At 42.1% G+C, this 20,295-nt stretch overlaps 1 protein-coding gene across 1 annotated transcript in view; it reads right to left on the reverse strand.

Moving 5' to 3' along the window:
• The window catches only part of LOC138468215 (xanthine dehydrogenase/oxidase-like), a 551,126-nt gene that overhangs the window by 170,442 nt on the left and 360,389 nt on the right, over positions 1-20,295 (reverse strand). Inside the window, exons 24-26 of the mRNA XM_069608675.1 lie at positions 12,287-12,373; positions 6,703-6,894; positions 4,003-4,148 (exon numbers count right to left, since the gene is read on the reverse strand). Coding sequence (XP_069464776.1) covers positions 4,003-4,148; positions 6,703-6,894; positions 12,287-12,373 — 425 coding nt within the window. The remainder of the gene's footprint in view (positions 1-4,002; positions 4,149-6,702; positions 6,895-12,286; positions 12,374-20,295) is intronic.

Consider the following 20,295-nt stretch of genomic DNA (forward strand, 5'->3'; position numbering starts at 1 on the left):
ACAGAGATTTGGGGGTAGATCCTTATCCTCTGCAGGTGCTTCCCTCTGGAACAGCCTTCCTCCTCTCTTCATCTTACAGCCCCTCAAGTTACGAAAACTCCTCAAGACCTTCCTTTTCGCTTCCTCCCTCTCTGTCCCTCTCCCCTGCTAACCTCATTTCTTTTCTCTCCACCCTCCTTCTCCACTCGAACTCTGTTCAGTTTTTGCTGACTGGTTGCCTGGTTCACCTCCAGATCCCACATGTCCTAGGCTGCCCGCCAGTCTTTTGCACTTGCCTCCAGGCCGCTGCACTTAGTTCAACACTACTGCACTCTCAGCTTATGCTCCTCGAGTGGGGCAACCTCTCTGCACTTAATCCAGGGCCCTGCTGGATCTGCCTCCAGGGTCGGACTGGGACAAGAAATAGGCCTGGTCAACCAAAAAAAGTAGGCCACTCCTCGCCTCAAAAAAGTGCCCACCCCTCGCCTCAAGACCCTTGACCTCCAGGAAGCGATGAAACACGACCTTTCATCCCTTGACAAAACAGGAAGTGGCATCAAATAGCACTGTACCTAAGTACACTAAATTACTGTGGATCCAAGCAGACGTCCAAGGCCAAATGATAATATTTTATTGTAGAGCACTTACTTTTGAGCTCTTTTTTATAGAACAAATATGCATACAATATCACCCAACTTGTGTGGGTACTCATTTATCAACCTAAGAGGGATGAAAGGCTTTTTGAAAAAAAAAGAAAATGTTATTATTTTTCAATATTTTTTTCCAAACCGGCTCCCACTCTCCAGCGACGATTTCAGCCCGAGGGGCCAATCTGACCCTGCCAGCCTCTTTGTTCCCCCCATAGACCCCCGTCTCTGCACCTCCGTCTGTAAGTATGCATGGCCTAATTTTACTAGGACCATTTAGTTTGGCTGTGTCTGCCCCCCCCCCACACCGTTTTTCCGTCCGCCCCCTCCCGAGCTTGCTCTCAACTGTCCCACTTCATGCACTTGCACTAGGGGAAATGTTGTCAGGCCTAGTATTCTCGTTTTTTCTGTTTATTTAATTTGGGATCTTCAAGGCCTAAGAATGAAGAATGATTACTGTATTCCCTTGTTACCTTCCGGCCTTGGAGAGCTTTGAAGCACTTCACCTGTGTATAAGCACTATATAAGTAAACAATAAATAAAGGTACCAAGGAAATCGCTGACACCATCACAATGACCTAACAATAACCAGGTTCAAATGATTGAAACATGAAAGGAGATCCAAAAATGTGTTGGGTCAGTAACTCTGGCACAATCTCCCTCCACTCCTAAAAATAGAAAACAACCTCAAGACTTTTAAAAGAAATGTGAAACAGTGGCTTCGTCGACAGAATATGTAGCATAAGAATCTTCACACGCATGAACGCGACAAGCTGTACCCCTTCTCTTTCCTGGTGCTTACTTGTTGGTAATGTCAGTACTCTAAAGGCATCTGGCTTCAGTAACTCACTGCACTAGCAAAGGACATGCCACGAATGCAGCTCTCTAATAGTATTGTATTCAAGTAGACTTCTTGGGCCCGTACTTCATCCCCTGCTGTCTCGTCCTCTTCTACATGTTATACCTCTGTAGGTATAACATGTAGAAGCACATGACAAATAAAAAGCCAACAAACACATTCCTACAAAGATTAACATCAACACATAAGCCACACCAACAGCACGCAAGGTCTCACATCGATCCGATATTCGCACCTAAGCTCGGCGCATGGTGAAAACCGAACTGAAGCTGCCAACTGGACATCACCCTCCCACTTTCCTACTCCCTCGCCACCCGACTAACCATCCCCCCACCTCTTGTTTGCAGATCCGCCTGAGCGCTGGGGACCAATTCCATTGGTGACAGTGCGCGGTACAAATACCTTTAACATTAACATTAAAATTAACATATCAACAACCCACATTTTAGTATCATACATTTAAAAATCCTTCAATAATTTACAGTGATCGATATACGGACATGCTGTGACTTCTTTGTGGTACGTCAACAAAAAAGTTACCTTTCCTCTAAAATAAACGCGTCAACATCTTTTATTGCTTGAGGAAATAATTACATTGTTCTGGTGAGTCCTGAAACAACTTGGCAAAAAGTGCCCTGTGAATATTAACAAGTCCCAAATCCCATTACAAGCCGTACAAGTGGGTCATGTTCCATTGGTTGAAAGAAAAATATTCGATTGTGTTTCTGGTGAGATGATTTAATTTAAAAAAAAACATGACACGCTGCTTGATTCTTTCTTTAAAACTCTCCAAGCAGACATGCGCTAGAAATTGCACTTTTCATTATACAATTAGACTGTTTCCTTGTCTATCAGGACACAAGATCACTGCCCTGGGAACATGTTTTGGCTTTAATTAGTCAAAAATGTATTCCAGCAAGCTAGAATTACTATGAAATTCTTATAATTTGAGGTTAAAATCAGAAATGTTCATCCAAGCCTAGTTCTAGCCTTTGGTTCTACGTCATGTTCACCCAATACAAATAATCCCATACATTAATCTTAAAAGAAAGAAAACCTCTCCCAGCAATAAGAAATACTTGGTGAAACATTTTACAACAAAAAAATGAAAAAAGAAAGGAAAGATAAGACAAATGGGAGAAACATGCAGAAAATAAAAAAAAACTGCAAAAATAATCAAGAGGAAGGGGAACACTTGTCTGCCCTCACTTTAGTATTAAAATATCCTTTTCAAATATTGGAGGGGACACATGGTTTCTGGCAAAGGTCAGCCTATCAAAAAGCGGGCAACACTGAGTGTCCACAACTATAATGTTTTAAAAATATGCATGGTTATACAGTGGTGAATAGTGAATGAGAAAACAGGAGCGACCTTGAAATGTTACTCTTTCCTAAACACTCTGCCCATTCCCTAATCTCGTACAATAACATTGATAAGAAAAGGGCTAATCTCTAGACTGGGAGGAAACAACCTCTATGTTTCAGATTGTTGTTCCTGTCCGTCAATATTACATCTTTGGAAATCAAGCACAGTTGTCGTCTGTGAGGATGGAGTTAAGTTTCCTGATTTGGTAACTCCATGCTCCATCAATTAACAGAGCTACTATACATTTGTAGAACTCGTTAATTACCTTGCCTGTCTGCAGTCAGCCAACACTGGGTTGCCTGAGTAGCTAACTAAGAACAGTGCTCAGAGATAACCCTGATGAGAGGGGTCATTTGTTTTTTAAGTTCAGAAATAGAGTGGTTGCCATTTCTCAACTTTAAAAAGAAAGTACAAAACAAGATGGCCGCCATAGTTCCTTCTCCCTTTCCATGATGGCCATTGCTCGTGGCAGAGAAGCGCTGGGAACAATGAGTGTTCCACAACAAATGTTTCCGGCACCATCGATGGATGAGGAAGCTGCATGTAATTGGGATGGGTGGGTTGGGGGCGAGGGAGGTGTACATTGGGGGTGGGGGAATGGCACATGGGGGTACATGGCAGCACTTACCCAGCAGGGAAGCTGGTGGTCTCCCGATTCTGAGGAGACTCGAAATTCAGGCTTACCATGTGTTAAAGGCCCCCTTCCCATGCTTTCTGATTGGCTGGGAGGCTCCCCCCGCAGGGTTGCTAAAAAATAATGTGCAACTTGCATGCAGCATCTTGAACAGCACTAGACATATTAAGATGCAGTTTGAAATCCCAACATGACGGTCAAAAACTTTGAGATTATTCCAACAATCATTTGGATTAAGAGCAGTTTTAAGAATATGTTTACAAGTGGATGTGAGCAGTCTCCACTGTAATATTGCATTTAAGGTTCCATTTGAATGTCAGCCTTGTGCCAGGCGCCCAGGTTGCAGTCCATATTTGCAGGTGTTCAGGCTTTTTCTAAGGAGGTATGCCACTCAAACAGGATAGAACTTGGTTTAGGTTCCATAAGGTTCCGATTTCTATCTTATTTCCTACAAGGCAAAACAAGTTAAATCAAAAGTTTAGGGTTTGATCAGTAACCCCTGTTTGATGGTGTTTACCTGTTAAATCCTTCAATCTGTTTTCGCCTCTGGTCGTAGTTTGATTTCAGCAGGCACTCTTCCCAGCACCTCCCCACGGTGAACCCTTCAAGCTTTTGCTGGAAGTGCGTAAGATCTCCGTCTTTGTATAGATTGAGTTTACGGACCTTCACAAAGACAGAAACACATTTCAGAGCAATCAATACCAGCACTTACCTTGCACTTACCTTGCACTTGCCACCAGTGGCCGTTTACTATCTTATTTATTCTACTATCCCATGTACTGCACTTTCCCCCCTCCCTTCCCATGCACTTGCGCGATCTGAATGACGCTGGGCCTAGTAAGATCGTTGTCTGTCTTCCCCTGTTCCCCCCTCCCTTGCCTCGTCATGCCTTGAAACACTTGTGTATAGGCGCGTTATAAATGTCATATCATATCAATACAAAACCTAATCATAAAATTGCCAAGCTTGCTCTACAGAAATGTATGGATGCAAACCTAAAAGTGATAACAGTCAATCATGGGGTTTTGATAACATTCCATTCTTTATTTGGGTAAAGTTGTCATGATGAGCTAAAAACATTGCCTACATACGCTATTATTTAATAGTGGGAGCAGTTGCCTAAGGCTTTGTGGCAAAAGTTAGTTGCAATGTCTAAGAAACTGTGCTCCAATTGGCTTACTGAAAACACATTTAATTTGGTGATTGTGCCATTCATCATCTATTTTTTATTTTAACATTTGTGTAACGCCCAGACCCATGGGTATCACAGCGTTTGTATAGAAGGCGGTAAAAAGATACATACAATCAAATATGGTAAGTTGATCATAGTGAGCAAGTGGTTCCTTATATTTCTAATACGCCCCAAAACACATCAATAGCCATTCCCAAGATGTCACTGGAATCAACTGTAATTTTTAACAGATCAATAGATCTTCAAAATCACATATGTCATAAAATGGATGGAGTAGAAAACATGGTAACTGGTCAGATTATATTTCCAGTATAGAAGTAATCCAAGTAGATGGGAGGACTTTTTTTAGGACCCCAAAATGCTCTTCTTTGCAAATATAAAATGTAATATGTGTGTATTTTACATTCTGACTTGCTTATAATGGAAATGCATATGTGGAACTATGGCATAGGGAAGCTTCATCGCAGTAGATTTGGTAGAAGCCAAATCCATCAAATTCTTTCAGCCAAACGTGGCCGCAAATATATGTGGGGTGTGGGTACGGGTAATAATTAAGGTAGGGGGAAAGAGGGGTCTACCCCAGCATAGAATTGCAGCAAAATGGCTCAAAAGAAAACAAATGGATTTGGATTCGACTAGATCTCTGCGATGAAATCACCTTGAACCATGAACTATTTAATCATCCTAGAAACACTTGAGCACTCAATTATACAGGAGACTACTTTACCCAGAATTTCACACAGGGGCACTATGTTCATGATAATCCACTGTTCACTGCTCCTCAATGTACGAATTGCAGGGACTGAAAACGAGATTTGATGAGCAGATGCTAAGAGCAGGAACATAGCATTGGACATAACCTGCTAGGTAGGAGCAAGCTCTGGGTAATGAGGAGGTAGTGCTCAGTGTGCTGCATCGGTAGCTTCCACATGAGAGGCACGCTATAACCTGCTGTCCATTACCCCTTACCCAGGATGAGGTATGGCAACAGTTAGCCTGGGAGTCAATGGTGGCTTCTGGTAGCTGTTGATGTACATTTAGCCAGGCTACAAAACGTGTCTACTGACTGCTCCTACATATTTTGCTCCTTGAATTGATGATGGTGTAGTGCACGCTGTGACATGTGGTTGCCACTGGCAAACAAGATGCTGCATTGAATTGTCCTCCTGCTGGACACACTTGCTCTCACTGTTTGTCCCTTGCTGTCCCGCTCCACATGTGAAAAAACTATATACACATCTTAGGTTAAATAAATAACACAACTTTACCACCTTTCCTGAAATAGTTGGTAACTTCTCACCGCCTCCCCAGGTGCCCAGCTTGTCCCGAGATGTGAGGAGTTGAGTGGGAGCACTAGTAAAGTTGTAACATCTGCGCCTGATTTAGTTTTCTAGTGTACCCTGCTGCATGTTCTGCGTGTTTCTCCTTGGACAGTGTCCCACAGTCCTAGACTGGGAGAATGGGAATAGAGTTTGAGACCCCTCACAGTCATGTACTAAAATGTGGATGAGAGTAATTAGCTCTAATAATGAGTAGGACTCTTCAGTTGAGAAGTTTAAAAGGTGTTTTGTGTAGCCAACATGTGTTTCAACATGTGTTTCAATCCTGAGGGGTCATTTTCAAGGTGATATGGAGATGGTTAGGACTAGTTCTTTGGCTTAGGTTGTGGTGGGAGAGGAGTCCCATGGAGGGATCAGGTGGAGAATCCACAGTAATTTCTTTAATTGAAGGCCGAATAGGGCTCTTGTTGGAGTCTTCTGGCGGCCGCGCTGCATTCAGTGACAGAAATGCCTGTGACTAAACCAATCCACCACGAAGTGGGACACTGCAGATACCAATTGAATGCAATCGTATTATGTCAATCTTTCAAATTACTCATGACTAATTGTATGTCTAATGACTTTCATTGTAATCACCCGTTGCCAGGCCGCTGATATCTTAACAAATAAAGGTTTCTATAGCAGAAATCAGGAACAATATCAGCGATTTCAAAATGCATCTGTGGGGAAAAAAAAGAAACACTACCTTTTCTACGGGCAGTCCACACTTATCCGCGATGTCATTCATCCAGTTCTCTGCGATCAGCATTCCCTGGGGACCGCCAAAGCCACGGAAGGCAGTGTTGGAGGGCAAGTTGGTCTTACAAACGTAGCCCACCGCTCTCATGTTGGGAATTCTGTAGGTGTTGTCCAAATGGAGCAGGGATCGGTCCATAACCTGATGTTGTCAAGAAAAGTGACAGAACATTTTTTTAAAAGGCACACCTTAATTTGCTTATGAGTGTGAACATTGTGTTTCTTACTGGTATTTGTGGTTGCAGTGCTTTAAGTGAGCCCATGCAAAATATGGTTGGTGGATGCTCGAAGCAAGAAAATGACTGTAACCTCTCTTTGCATCATACCAAGTGAGCAGCAATGTTCTTCATTTGGTAGAAGGGGTTCATTCCCATGTTCCCTCCCCCACTGTAACAGATAATTATCAATGCATATGATCTTCGTAATAAAATTAATTAGCCTTGAAAAATAAATGTTAACTCAAAGCATTATATGAACCTCATATTTGGAGAACATGGCTTACAACTCTTTATGAGATGACAGTTACTACAACATGTTGCATTGTAGTCAACCAATTGAAGATACTTGTGTGCATGAGACCACAAGACCTCCTTTTGTCCTTTTGTACAGTATTGTCAAATGGTCTATGTGCTTTTATCGGATTCATTTACTAAGGACAGTTGGCTATTGGTTTCCTAGTCAGATATCAGAATCATTGTTCAGGTTAAGGTTATTTCTCATTGTGATTAGTTGAAATTCAATACTTGTCTAGCTTCTCACCTCTTCACCAAAATGCTGTGCTGTACCCATTTGGTTATCGTAGAGAAGACATTTGGTCTCATTAGGAGGCTGGCGGCCACAGAATGAACAGTGCTGGTAAGGTACCGGCACTGTTCATTCCGGGCCACCACATTACGGGTTTCCTCGCAGGTGGTGGAATGCACATCTGGTACAGACCAGACGTGCATACCGCCACCCGCGAGTAAACCAGGATGCTAACAACGGACCCCTCATTAACGGGTCCGTTGTTAGCATCCTTCCCATTCCCATTGAGCCCTATGTGGGCTCAAATGGGAATGGGGATGTAATGGGTCTGGGTCCCGAGAATGGGAATTACTGGGCCCGCTAAAGTCGGCATGGCCCGGTAATTCCCTATTTTTGAGACCCAGACACGGTATGGGGCTAGCCATGCCGGTAAGAACGGCATGGCTACCTCCAAACTCCTAATGAGGCCATTGTATTGTAGAGGCTCACGTTGTTCCATGGAAGTAGTCCATTGAGCCCTGTGTTTTTCTTTGTTTTCTGGGATTTGAAAACTGGCATCTGCACTCAGGATATCAAGAATGTGAAGACAAAAAGGAGGACTTGAAAGGCTGCTCACGCTTGGCATGGGCTACTTGAGAGTTTTGTAATTGTCGCCTGGCGGTCACATTTCTGACTGTTGTTCCTATGGCTCGCCAGACAGAAATGACCATTCAGACTAGAAAAATGTTCCACTTGGTCCTTTTTCCCAACTGCCCGGGGAAGAAGGATTACTTGTTGTAACCCCACTCCATAAGATAGCAAAAAATACCAACCTCTGAGTTGGGATGTACTTGGTATGCATTCAGGACAATAACCACAATGAAGGGCCCTCCCACGATGGAAGTATATATGGAAAAAGCTGAACATGGGCAGGTCACAGGTTGGAAATGAAAAAAATTATATTTCTAGTGTAGGTGGATCCATGCATTCTGATGCCAGAAGTGACCCACAAATACTTGCCGACTATGAACATTGTGCATGGAGTTGACTACGCATTTATGACAGGGTTTTTATACATTTTTGAGCTCAGCAGAGCAGAAGTACATCCGTGGTCATCTGTTTAGCTAGTAGGCAAGATCTTCTCCAAACACTCTGCTCTCAACAGCTCAGCTATGTATCTTTTTACACGTGTCAACATTTACATATAATAGATCTGAAACACATCTTAAGATTCCTGGCTAAAATAAGAGTAAGACTATATTTTGTAACAGCTGAGTAGATTGTTACTCCTGGCAACACTCACAATGTATCCTCCTTATGGTTGTTCCTTCTTGATTGCGTGCTTTGAAGACGCTAGCCCCATTAACAAGCAGTTGGGCTGGCAACTGGGTGCTACCATTTTTCTCTAACCCATGTGTCTATACCCTCTAGGGTCCACTCCTACAACAACGCCATGGCACCTGTACAACATCCGAGTATCCATCCATGCCTGGCAGTGCAGCACCAAGTGACCTCAGCATCCATGAGGTAAGCCCAGTTGGGCTTCATTGTTCGTAGCTGGAGCATCAAAATTGGCCACCGCAATTCACTCTCACTTGCCGCATCAGGGAGGCTTGTCCATTTGGCCTGCCCTGCATGCGACTCATCGGCCTCAGTCAGCTACTTCCTCAGCAATCCTCAGGAGCCAGCAGCCAAAACCAGCCCCCTCTAAAGGCCCGGTTTTAAGGCCACTGATCCCTGTCCGGCAATGGAAGGCACACAGTGCTGTTTCGCATGCCTTGATCCACATTCTCGACCACCTACACCAATTCGGAATGATGTATCTGCTCAACCGCTGAGAAAAATCTGTCCTTCCATACTTATCTTCCTGCACAGGTGTTGCCAGGTAAGGCCTCTGCTGCTATAATTGTATCAAGCAGCACCACACCAGGCTGTATCTTGCTGCTATCACCCTGTGCTGCTGATATAGCCCCCTGCCTGACAGTTCAGGCTTTTCCAGCCCACGATTTGCTGACCTAGCCACAGACTTACTGTTCCCCCTATGACTTGCATATTTCCGCACCTCCACCACATTTTACGTTCTCATCAATCCTGCATGTTGCTAAATTATTTACCTGCAGAAGCTATTGTGTGTCATGCAGTGCACCTTACATGATTATAATCTTCTGTTGTATCTATACCATAGAAGCTCACTTGCTGACCATAAAACTAGTCAGGTTGTTCACTACCTTGATCCACATGTCTTCCTTTGCAACTGTTGTACAGCAACACAACTTGCTAACATTGTGTTGTAAATATAACTTACTTGAAAACCACCTACTTTGACTTTAGCCGCATTTTGCTGCAAATGGATTTTACCTGCAACCTACCTACTCTGCCTCATCAGCATTTTGCTGCTAATGTATGCTACCTGCAACCTAACTACTTTGACTTTATCAGCAGGTTGCTGCAAATGTATTTTGCTGTAACTGTCATGCTAAGGTCTACACATTGTGAAATGTGTTACTGCACTTGTAATATAACTAGCACCTAAATGCCTCTGGGTTTTTGTTTGCTGCTATAAATGTTAAAATAAAATAGAATAAATACCCTGTGATTCCAATATAGACATCAGTGCGCAGTGTTGAGGTTTGAGTGCCTCGTTCCCTATTAATATCTTCCACAATCCAATTCAAATGTGTGTGCAGGCCATGAATTTATCTTGGCTGTCCCTTGCCTGCATTTTATGTTTCCCTGATGAAGATGTTGATAAATCACATGTAATGCTGAAACTGGTCAGTGGTTTTTGAAGTGGCCCGAAGATGGAAACTTGAAATAATCAACCATCTCTCCTGTGTGGGTCATATTTCTGAGTCATTTCTTTACTGCGTGTTTGTTATATTTGTGTGTTGAATGTTGTATGAGGAGTGCTGTAGGCTGTGTGTTTTGTGATGTGTTTTGGATTTTTGATTTACTCTGTGTTAATGATTTGTTTTGTTTTATTGCCAATTTTCCATTGTCCATTTGTATTGTAAATAATTCCTTTGAGATTTATTCAAATGATTTACTAATTTGGTATACTTATCAAAATTATGTTTTTTTTTTTAATTTCTAATCTCTAGACTCCTTTTCCAGTATATATAATTACTGTTCCCTGAGTCTCGAGTGTGTGGACAACTGCTTTTCAGCATGTTTTAACACCCACAGTGTTATCTTTTCCTAAAGATTTGAAAATGTACTTTAAGAAGTAATTCAGTATAGACCTGTTGAACCACATACCCTATATTTCACAGTGGGAGATCTCTATTATCATGATGTGCCTGCTTAAAGCATTTTTATTACCATGTTTATTTTTATCTGTGGTTCTCCTAGTTTTATTCTGAACTTAAACAATGTTTCGAGTGTATTTTGTAGTGCGCAATTAGCTACATTATTTAGAAAATACACAAAAGTGTTAAGTCCATGAATAAGGATATTCCATGTCTTTGCTGTCCCATACACTGCCATGCATATCATTGCCATGATGTAATTTCATCACAGTCCCTACACAAGCCCTGTGCGCCCAAAACATGCCAACTCCCATATTTTGGGGCATTGCAAAATGTTTTCTTTTTGAAAAGGGGCCCCACTTCACCGACCCGGTCTCAGTGCCACCTCCACCCCCACGCAAGAAACACATATTGCCTCCTGCTTCCTCAAAGGACCCCACACACTTCCGCTTCCCTTCTTGCCTGGCACGCCTTACCCACCTCACACACACTCCCTGCGTATCCCTGCGTATCGCATACTTGCCTACTGTCATTGGTTTATAAGGAACTGTTTCTGGGAATAAAGTGATTTTATGTCATTGGTTTATAAGGAACTGTTTCTGGGAATAAAGTGATTTTATGTCCTGCAGGAGTTAAACACAAAAGCAAGACTCGATTTCCATGTAATTATTAATTTTACTAAAACCCTTTTTAGATGCATTTTATTCGTTTTTTAATCTATATTCATGATATATATATATGTCAGTAACTGGAAGATCTCTTACACTAGATTAACCAACAGTTCGGGTATTAAAGGGGCTGTCCGTGTGTGGCCATATATTATAAGGAATGCAATTAACCCTACTTTATGTAACACAGATTCTGCAAGTCCCCTCAGAGTTCCATGATCTTATAAAGAAACTTGACCTGCTGTCATGTTCCGCTATTTGGTCACAGTGAATTGCAATATCCTCATAATGTATGGTAAGGGGTACTTTATTCCATGTGTATAACTATAATATATACTGGAAGTAATCATTAGAAATGTCCATTGTACAATTTTTAAAAAGAGACAGGTTGCAATGTTAGTACAAGAAAAATAATTTCCTTTTCCATGACAGCTCTTTTGCTGAGAATACACACCATTTTCTTTCTTAAAATGTCCTGCCTTCTTGGAAAGAGTCACTCTCAGATGTAAAAAAATATTTGTTTTTGTATTTTGCTTGTCATCCTGTGATTGGTTGATAGTGCTACTTGAATCACACAAGTGGAGGATACCCAAAGCAATAACAATGTATAAAAATGTTTCAATGCCACTGGGCCACAGCCTTTCCAATCCTGAGCTTTCATTTAAAAAATGATTGCTGTTGTGAGGTGAGTACATGCAATTTGCTTAACTGTGCAGCGTATTGTAGTCAAGACTACAACTTCAAGAAAGCATTTACTTTCAAATGAAATGCTAGCACTGAAAAAGTGGTGCCATTGAGTCACCTTGTTACACTGGGAGTATTTTAAATAAGCGAATAGTGGCAAAACGCGTACCGAAGAGTACAGGGCATGCAATGCAGTCTTAATGCTACTTACTGGGATGGATAAATCCAGAGTGTTTCCAGCGTTAGAGTAGTGAGTGACATCCAAGGCAACAACCTTTCCATTCTTCATGAAGCCCACCTGTTGGGATAAATACAAGTTAATGACAACTTGCTTGTTGTAAAAACTGCAAAATCTGTTATTAAAAACTGCTAAATCTGTTATTAAAGCCAGCCAGTGCTAGAATTAAAGCGAGCGATGTCTCTGAAATGCCTCAATTCCTTAAACTGAGGAATACGCCTTAATTTAGTTGTCCGTCTTCTTAGAGGAATGTACAGCCAAAGTCAGATTTGGCAATTTCATACCTCCGGCACATCCTCGCTCAAGACTCAGCCTTGTCTGTGTACCTACAATACATATATAAAACCCCTAGGGTAAATAATAGAAGCCTTCACTTCTACATTCCAATTATGTGTAGATGAAACTATAATAATGAACAAAATCACAGATATCATCATCTCTGAATTGTCTCTCACAGCAACCTCTGCCTGAGCAGCCCTGAAATTGAAATCCTTATCAAAGGCTAATTGCAGCTATGACCCTTCCATTCAAGTGGCCTCAGTCAAAGCAGACCCCACCCCCACCACCACCACCACCACCTTCCAATTAGGGAGGCAAAAAACCTGGGAGTAGTGTTTGAATTGGAACTAATCATTCTCCCACAGGTAAATTGGACACCTGAAAAACTACCGTCCAACATCACTCCCTTGATGTATCCTAACTCTGTGAGACTTGTCTCACAAAAAGGAGATTGAAAAGGGAACGACATCTCATATTGGCTACTGCAATAGCCTTTATTTGGTCTTACCCAAGTAAAAAACACAAAGGTTTCAGTTAAGTCTTAGGAGTGGCAAGACTCACCCTAGGGCTAAAAGTAAAGCACCAGTTTGCTGAAGGACTTAAAGTCCTGAACAGAGTATAATGTATATGCCCTTGATCCTCATCCATCATCCCAGCTGGAAGAGAGGCTTTAAATGCCTGTATCACAAAATCAACAAGTACACCCGGATGAAGAATTTGAGATCATGCTCCAATTCAAAAGAATTTGGAATGGTTGAAGAATACTACTAGAGTAATCAAGAGTAATCGACCAACAGAGTTGAGAAGAATAAAGATTTACTTGAAATTAAAGGGAGGACTCAAAGCAGAACTACTAAAGCAAAATGTCAACAACTAAACGGATGACCAACAACGAGGACAGTGTTACCAAGGACTGATTTCTGATTCTGATGAAGCCATTATGACCTAATTGGACATGGTTATTGAAAATTTGCTCAACCAAAGAGCATCCCCATCCAGCTTCTAGAGCACACTGGCCTACCTTGCCACCTATCACTCTCAAAGATTGACTGTTGTCTACTGGTACTTGCTAGGGCAAGGTTGTCAGTCAAGAATCAGAGGCATAGGCCAGGTGGGGAACAATTGTTACCCCTGATCCATCAGTCAGTGTATTCTGTCATGGGCAGCTACCTACATCATGTTTAAATTACCTTGATAGTATTCATATGTAGCTTTCTCAGCTAAGGCCCAAACCGACTACTAAAGCTCCCAAAGCCCACTCCGTAACTGCTTCTGCATCTCTCACTTCCAACTGTGGCCAGCACGAGCGAAATCACCTCTTGGCACCATCCTCCCTATGGATTCCTTACTGTGACAGTGCCCACTGCCAGACTGAAGAGTTACTAATATTGTGAGAAAACAGCCAGATAGAAGGGCCCTGTTTCCTCAAACTGGGACAACGAAGGAATGAGATGTGTTGACTTCACCACATGTCCCCATGAAAGTGTTTAATAGAGGGAAGCTTGACCACATTAGTGAAGCTGCCATTGGATCTGTCTTTGAAAAAAGAAACAATGCTTCAAAGTGAGTAGACCTGTTTCGCAAGGTAGGATCTGTCAAATTGTTAGTACTTCTTACATTTTCCGAATCCTGCCAACTGACACACATGTGCCACAAACCCTAAGCAGGCTGCCATACAGGTGATAAGGCATCTGTCCAATAATTGTATCCTGAAACGTATTGATTCCTAGTCATACACCTAATCGGAACATTGGCCCGCTGGATGAGAATGGAATTTTAGAATTGAAAGCCCTGTAGAAGACCAAAGCAGGGGGAAACACTTGTCAGATGACATATTGAAAATAAAATCTTGAAAATCACTAACATTTGTGATGTCATTTTCATGAATACTGTTGGCAGTGATAAACACTCCTTTGCTTCTATGAATCAATTTGGAACTTTTGCCTGAGTTCCTGTGCATCACTCTCCTTGCAGCCTTTAACCTTCTTTTTGATAAACCTGAACAAATGAAGAGAACTCAGACCCAGGAAAGGCTGCCACCGTTCTCTGGTTTCATACGCTATGGCTTTGCGCTGCCGGCGGTTACTCATTATTTTAATTTCTTAGCATCACCTTATTCATTTACTTGTTTAGCGGTTCGCTGCCAGAGTGCGCGTGGCCTCCAGGCAACCGAGGCTCGGACGTTGCTGTAACTACATTTATATTTTGACACACATTCACGCCTTTACAGCAGTCTGTCGGTGATCTCCATTGGTGCCAGAAGCAGATTGGCTATTGTGGAGCTAAAGCCCCTCACTTCCTACTTGGCCACGGATTGATACGGTATGCCTTTGCGCTGCCAGCGGTTTCTTTATTTGATAGTCATTACTTGATTGGATTGCTGCTTGATTTATTGTTGCATATGTTATTTGCCATTTAGGTCTCGGGTTGCACCCGGGCTGCGACGCATGACTGGGTGCCTTATATCTCCACGCTTTCCTATTTTAAATATTTCATTTCTTTATTTTAGCTCATTATTTTAATTTCTTAGCGTCACCTTATTCATTTCCTTGTACAGCGGTTCACTACCGGAAGGTACCTGGGCCTCCAGGCAACCGAGGCTTGACTCAGACGCTGCCGTAACTACATTTCTTTTCTGACACGCATTCACTGCTTTAGAGCAATCTGTCTTTGATCTCCATTGGTGCCGGGAGCGGATTGGCTATTGTGGAGCTAAGGCCCCTCACTTCCTACTCAGCCACGGGTTCATACGGTATGGCTTTGTGCTGCTGGTGGTTTCTTTATTTGATAGTCATTACTTGATTGGATTGCTGCTTGCTTTATTGTTGCATATTTTATTTTCGTTTTAGGTGTCGGGTTGCACCTCGGGCCGCAGCGCATGATTGGGTGCCTCATACCTCCACCCTTTGCTATTTTAAATATTTCATTTATATATTTTAGCTCATTATTTTAATTTCTTAGCATCACCTTATTCATTTCCTTGTACAGCGGTTCACTACCGGAAGGTACCTGGGCCTCCAGGCAACCGAGGCTCAGCTCAGATGTTGCAGTAACTACATTTCTTCTCTGATACGCATTCACTGCTTTGCAGCAGTATGTATTTGATCTCCATTGGTGCTGGGAGCGGATTGGCTCTGGTAATTTCATGTGTCCATATAGTCACGCTGTGCACAGACAGCGCAGCCACATTGTAATCCCCCTCGCTCTGTGCCTACTCATGGCTGGAGGCTGCCATCTTCCCCCGCTGGGGATTCAGGTAAATACTCTGATCCCCCTCCATCTCCCCCACCTCACCCCTCCTCACCCCCTTCCACAGATTTCCCTTCCTCCATCCCTCCAAATACCTGCTTTTTTGCTCCTCTTCGAGAGCGGACGCGCAGGAAACCCTCTGTCTCCAGCGCATCTGCTTCCGATCTGCAGGCTGCCATGGAAAGGAAGAAGGGACTACACATAGTCCCTTCTCTTCTTCCTTTCCATGGCGGGCACTTTATTTGTTTATTTATTAAAATGATTTTCAAAGGATGCCATGGAAAGGGAAAACGGACTTCATTTTCCATTCCCGGCGACCATTTTTTTTTCTCTTCCTTTCCGAAATGCTGGAGCGTTTCGCAAAGGAAGAAACAAGCTTTTAGTACCCCAGTTCAACAGGCCGGGATACTAATAGCAATAACCTCCGTGCCGGGGGTTCGGGGGCCTTATATGGATTCATCCACATCACCACGTGTATATATGGTTGTATACGAATTGATCGTTTTACAACTGCTCGAATGACAATTGACCTTTTCACAATTGACCGAATTGTGAAGGTCAATTGTACCATATATGTGGGGGGAAACCCCCCACAACCCCCCACCCAACGCCAACCCCCCAAAACCCATATACATATATATATATATATATGTATATTACCAATACCAAACCGATATATATATATATATATATATATATATATATATATATATATATATATATATATTCGGTCAATTGTGAAAAGGTCAATTGTGACCCTTTAAATTCGGTCAATTGTTCATTCGAACAATTGTAAGTAAACGACCAATTTGGGTAATACCGTATCCATCACATGTGGAGTCACAGAACCCAGAAGAGAACTCCTTGCCAGCAACCACACCAGACACAACATCCACATCCCCAATACACAGATGATGCAGAAATCTACCTTAAATATCTTCAATTGGATCACGCAACTGATGAGGCAAGCAAAATCATACTGACCTAGTCAAGAGGAAACTCAAGTGCTATAATCGACTTCATTATCCTATCAGAACAACTGCATGCATCGATATCAAAAGTACAAACGCTGCTCTCTGATAACAGGGATCACAACCGCTTGGTCATACAGGGATGCCGACTACCCCGACAACTGCCAACACAACCACAAATACCTTTGGAACTGACTAGTACTAAAACAAGACTAAGACTACCTCAATGAGTAATCCACACTCTCCCAAACGTCTTTCAAAGTTCTGCTCTGAAAGCCTCAGACAAGATCAACTACCAATGGATCCTGATTCCTTTTCAAAAACCAAAATCGCAGCCCACCCTGAAACAACATTCTCATGCATACAACGAAGAACTGGCAGAGAAAAAAAAACTCCTACGAAAGACATTACGACAACTGAGTAAGATCAAAACTGCAGAAAATGTGGCAAAAGCAAAGAAAACAAAACAAACCAATTCGAATTGGAGAAAATCTCACCAACAAATTCTCCTACAGCAGGATGCCAAACACAGCATGAACACACACAAATCTCACAATACACGAGAGCTGTGGAACCTACTAAACAATAACTCACAAAACCAACACAAACTCACTGCAAATGTAACACAAGAAAAATTGACCCTCCACTTCTCCGAGATCTACAAAGCCTGAGCCTCAGATCAACCTGTTACAACGCCTTGTAAAACAAAAAAGTGGAAAGTAAAAGCAGACCATGATGACTTTATGAACATGATCAAAAAACTCAATGCCTCAAGAGCTCCGGTCCCGATGGAACCTGAAACGGAGATATCAAACAAGATCCCCCAACCTGGGCAACGTTCATGTGCAATCTTCTATTCCTGATTAACTCTCTAAATCAGAACCCAAATTCATGGCGGACTGCAACAATAGTTCCCATACACAAGCAAGGATCTCGAGATGACCCAGCAAATTTCCAGCCCATCGCTCTGCTCGACCCCCTTGGCAAACTCTTTGCATCAATTCTTTTGAATCATCTAACCACTTGGGCAACACACTCCAACAGATTCTCAGCCAGACAAACTGGATTCACTCGAAATGTTGGAACCAACGTCAATCTGCTACTGACAAATTTAATCAAAAATGAGGCCATCAAAAACCAAGCCACAGTTTATGCGGCCTTTATTGATTTACATATGGCTTTTGATGCCATATTAAAGGAAAAACTATGGAAGAAATTGAAGGCATGGAAATGTCCAACAAACATCATCGAACCAATCAAAATACTAAACTCCAAAACATCGATCAGGATCAGACTTTCAAAAGCAGGTGCAACTACAGCAACCATTGACACAGCAAACGGCTTGAAACAAGGCTGCCCACTCGCAGCAACCTTATACAACCTCTTCCAAAGCTGAAACCCAATGGCTTAAGAAAATTGGACAGAAATCACAGACACTAGCCAGGCAAGGATGCATCCTACATCGTAAATATGGAAAATTCTCCTATAAGCCCACCATCGCCTACTATAGACACAAATTTATACCATCCATCACCTATGGCACAGAGGCTATGATCAACACAAGCTCTGTAAAATGGACAAAATACAAAGCTATATTCTGGCGGAAAATTCTGCACCTTCCCCCATTGTATCCCATACAAAGAATCAGACATGAGATTGCAACACAATCGTTAGACTCGATTGTACGTTGGAAACGACTGGAAATCTTCAGAAAAATACTATCTGACCAGAAAACTCCAGCCATACACATTCTAAGGTACCAACTGAACACCTTTAACAACACAATCCTCCAAGACTGGAAGCAGAAAATCAAGCAAGAAATGGCAAATGAAGACATATCAGAGGAACTTCTAACTCTCCGACCTCAACACGCCAAAGTCAAATTTATTCATAATGACTGGATAAAGACGATCAAAATCAAAAGTACCTACCAACAGGATCTTCATTGTACTACAGACATCCGAGTAATACATGAACTACCCAAACATATGGAAATGTTTCCAGGCATCAAAAATACCAACAAGATCCAATCTGCCCATAGCTAGACTGATACCCTTCACAGACCAACACTGCCGTTTCTGCAAAGACCAAAGTATACCTGAGACTCTATATCATCTTGTGATGGAATGCCCGCTACTCTCCACACAACGGGAGCAATTTGGAGCTTTTTTCAAAATCTCATTGCAACAAATGGAGCCCGATAAAAGATGGACTGCCATATTAAACGGACAAAACAGTAAACACATCTACACAATTGCTCTCTTCCTTCAAAAGATCCTTGAACTTGCCAAACACTTATACTGACAAAATTACTCCCCGAGTTTCTCACTACCTCCTTCTTCTCACTACCCCTTTGAAAAATGAAAAACTTTATAATCAAACTAAGTAATTTAAAGTACATATATATATATATATATATATATATATATATATATATATATATATATATATATATATATATATATATATATCTTCAATTTCTAAATTGTCATCAACTGTATGTCCAGTGCCCACCTCACACTAAACCCCACTGTAATGGACCAGACATTTAGTACTTTTGAATTTAATCAGTGCTCTCAGTTCAGTCAAACACTGATTTCTTTGCTATGCACATTGCCTAGGCGTATCGGAGCCTAGAAGTGTTATCATGAAGATCGTTTCTTTTCATGTGCCTGTCTGCAAAGAAAAGACTGATACAACTATAGGAACTGCCACACTGGACCCGTGCTAGATGTATCCAGTTCAAGAATAATTCTGTTAATCTTCTGTGGAGTCTTTCACTGTGTCAAGTTCTAGTATATTTGAACACAGAGAAGGCAGTGGCAGATTCTCTAAATGTGACATGTTGATTGTTGTCTCCAGAAAATGTGACATATTGATTGTTGTCTCCATATTGTATAAATCAGTGAACCTCAAACACGTCCGGGGAGGGTAGGAGAATTGTGCCCAGACAAGCGCATGTTCATGGTTAGCCAAGTCTAGCAGCCACGTTCACCCAAGTTGTGTATGTTTTCTCTTTGGGGTCTCTCTGAAGGCAGATAGAATATGAAAGGGAAATAATCTATCATCCTCATGTTTTATGCATTCTTCTTTTTCTTCCATTATTATTTATGGACGTACATGCGTGTATGTCCAGCATACAATCACACCAAGATTATCGAATTAAAACAATTGGCGATAAGGAGGACATTATGATTGTGATGTTTCTGGTCAGAAACAGGGTTATGGATGAGGATAGGAGATGTTGAGTGGGCCAAAAGCCGCATCTCCAACTGGGTATTCCTAGGTTCAGTGCCAGTCGTGGTTGCTTTGAGTTGGGGTGATGCACAAATGCCATGTTGTCTTGGAGTCAGGAGAGAGTTATTCCAGGTTTGCAGTCCATGCCAGGAATCGTCATAACTCTGAATGTTAGGGCAGGTTGAGGCGAGCGGCTGGAGATGAGTTAGCCCGGCCATGCTGTCCGGGAAACAGAAGGATTTGGCT

This window comes from Ambystoma mexicanum, chromosome 4q (genome assembly GCF_040938575.1).
Source record: "Ambystoma mexicanum isolate Mex_15411 chromosome 4q, UKY_AmexF1_1, whole genome shotgun sequence".
NCBI lineage: Eukaryota > Metazoa > Chordata > Amphibia > Caudata > Ambystomatidae > Ambystoma > Ambystoma mexicanum.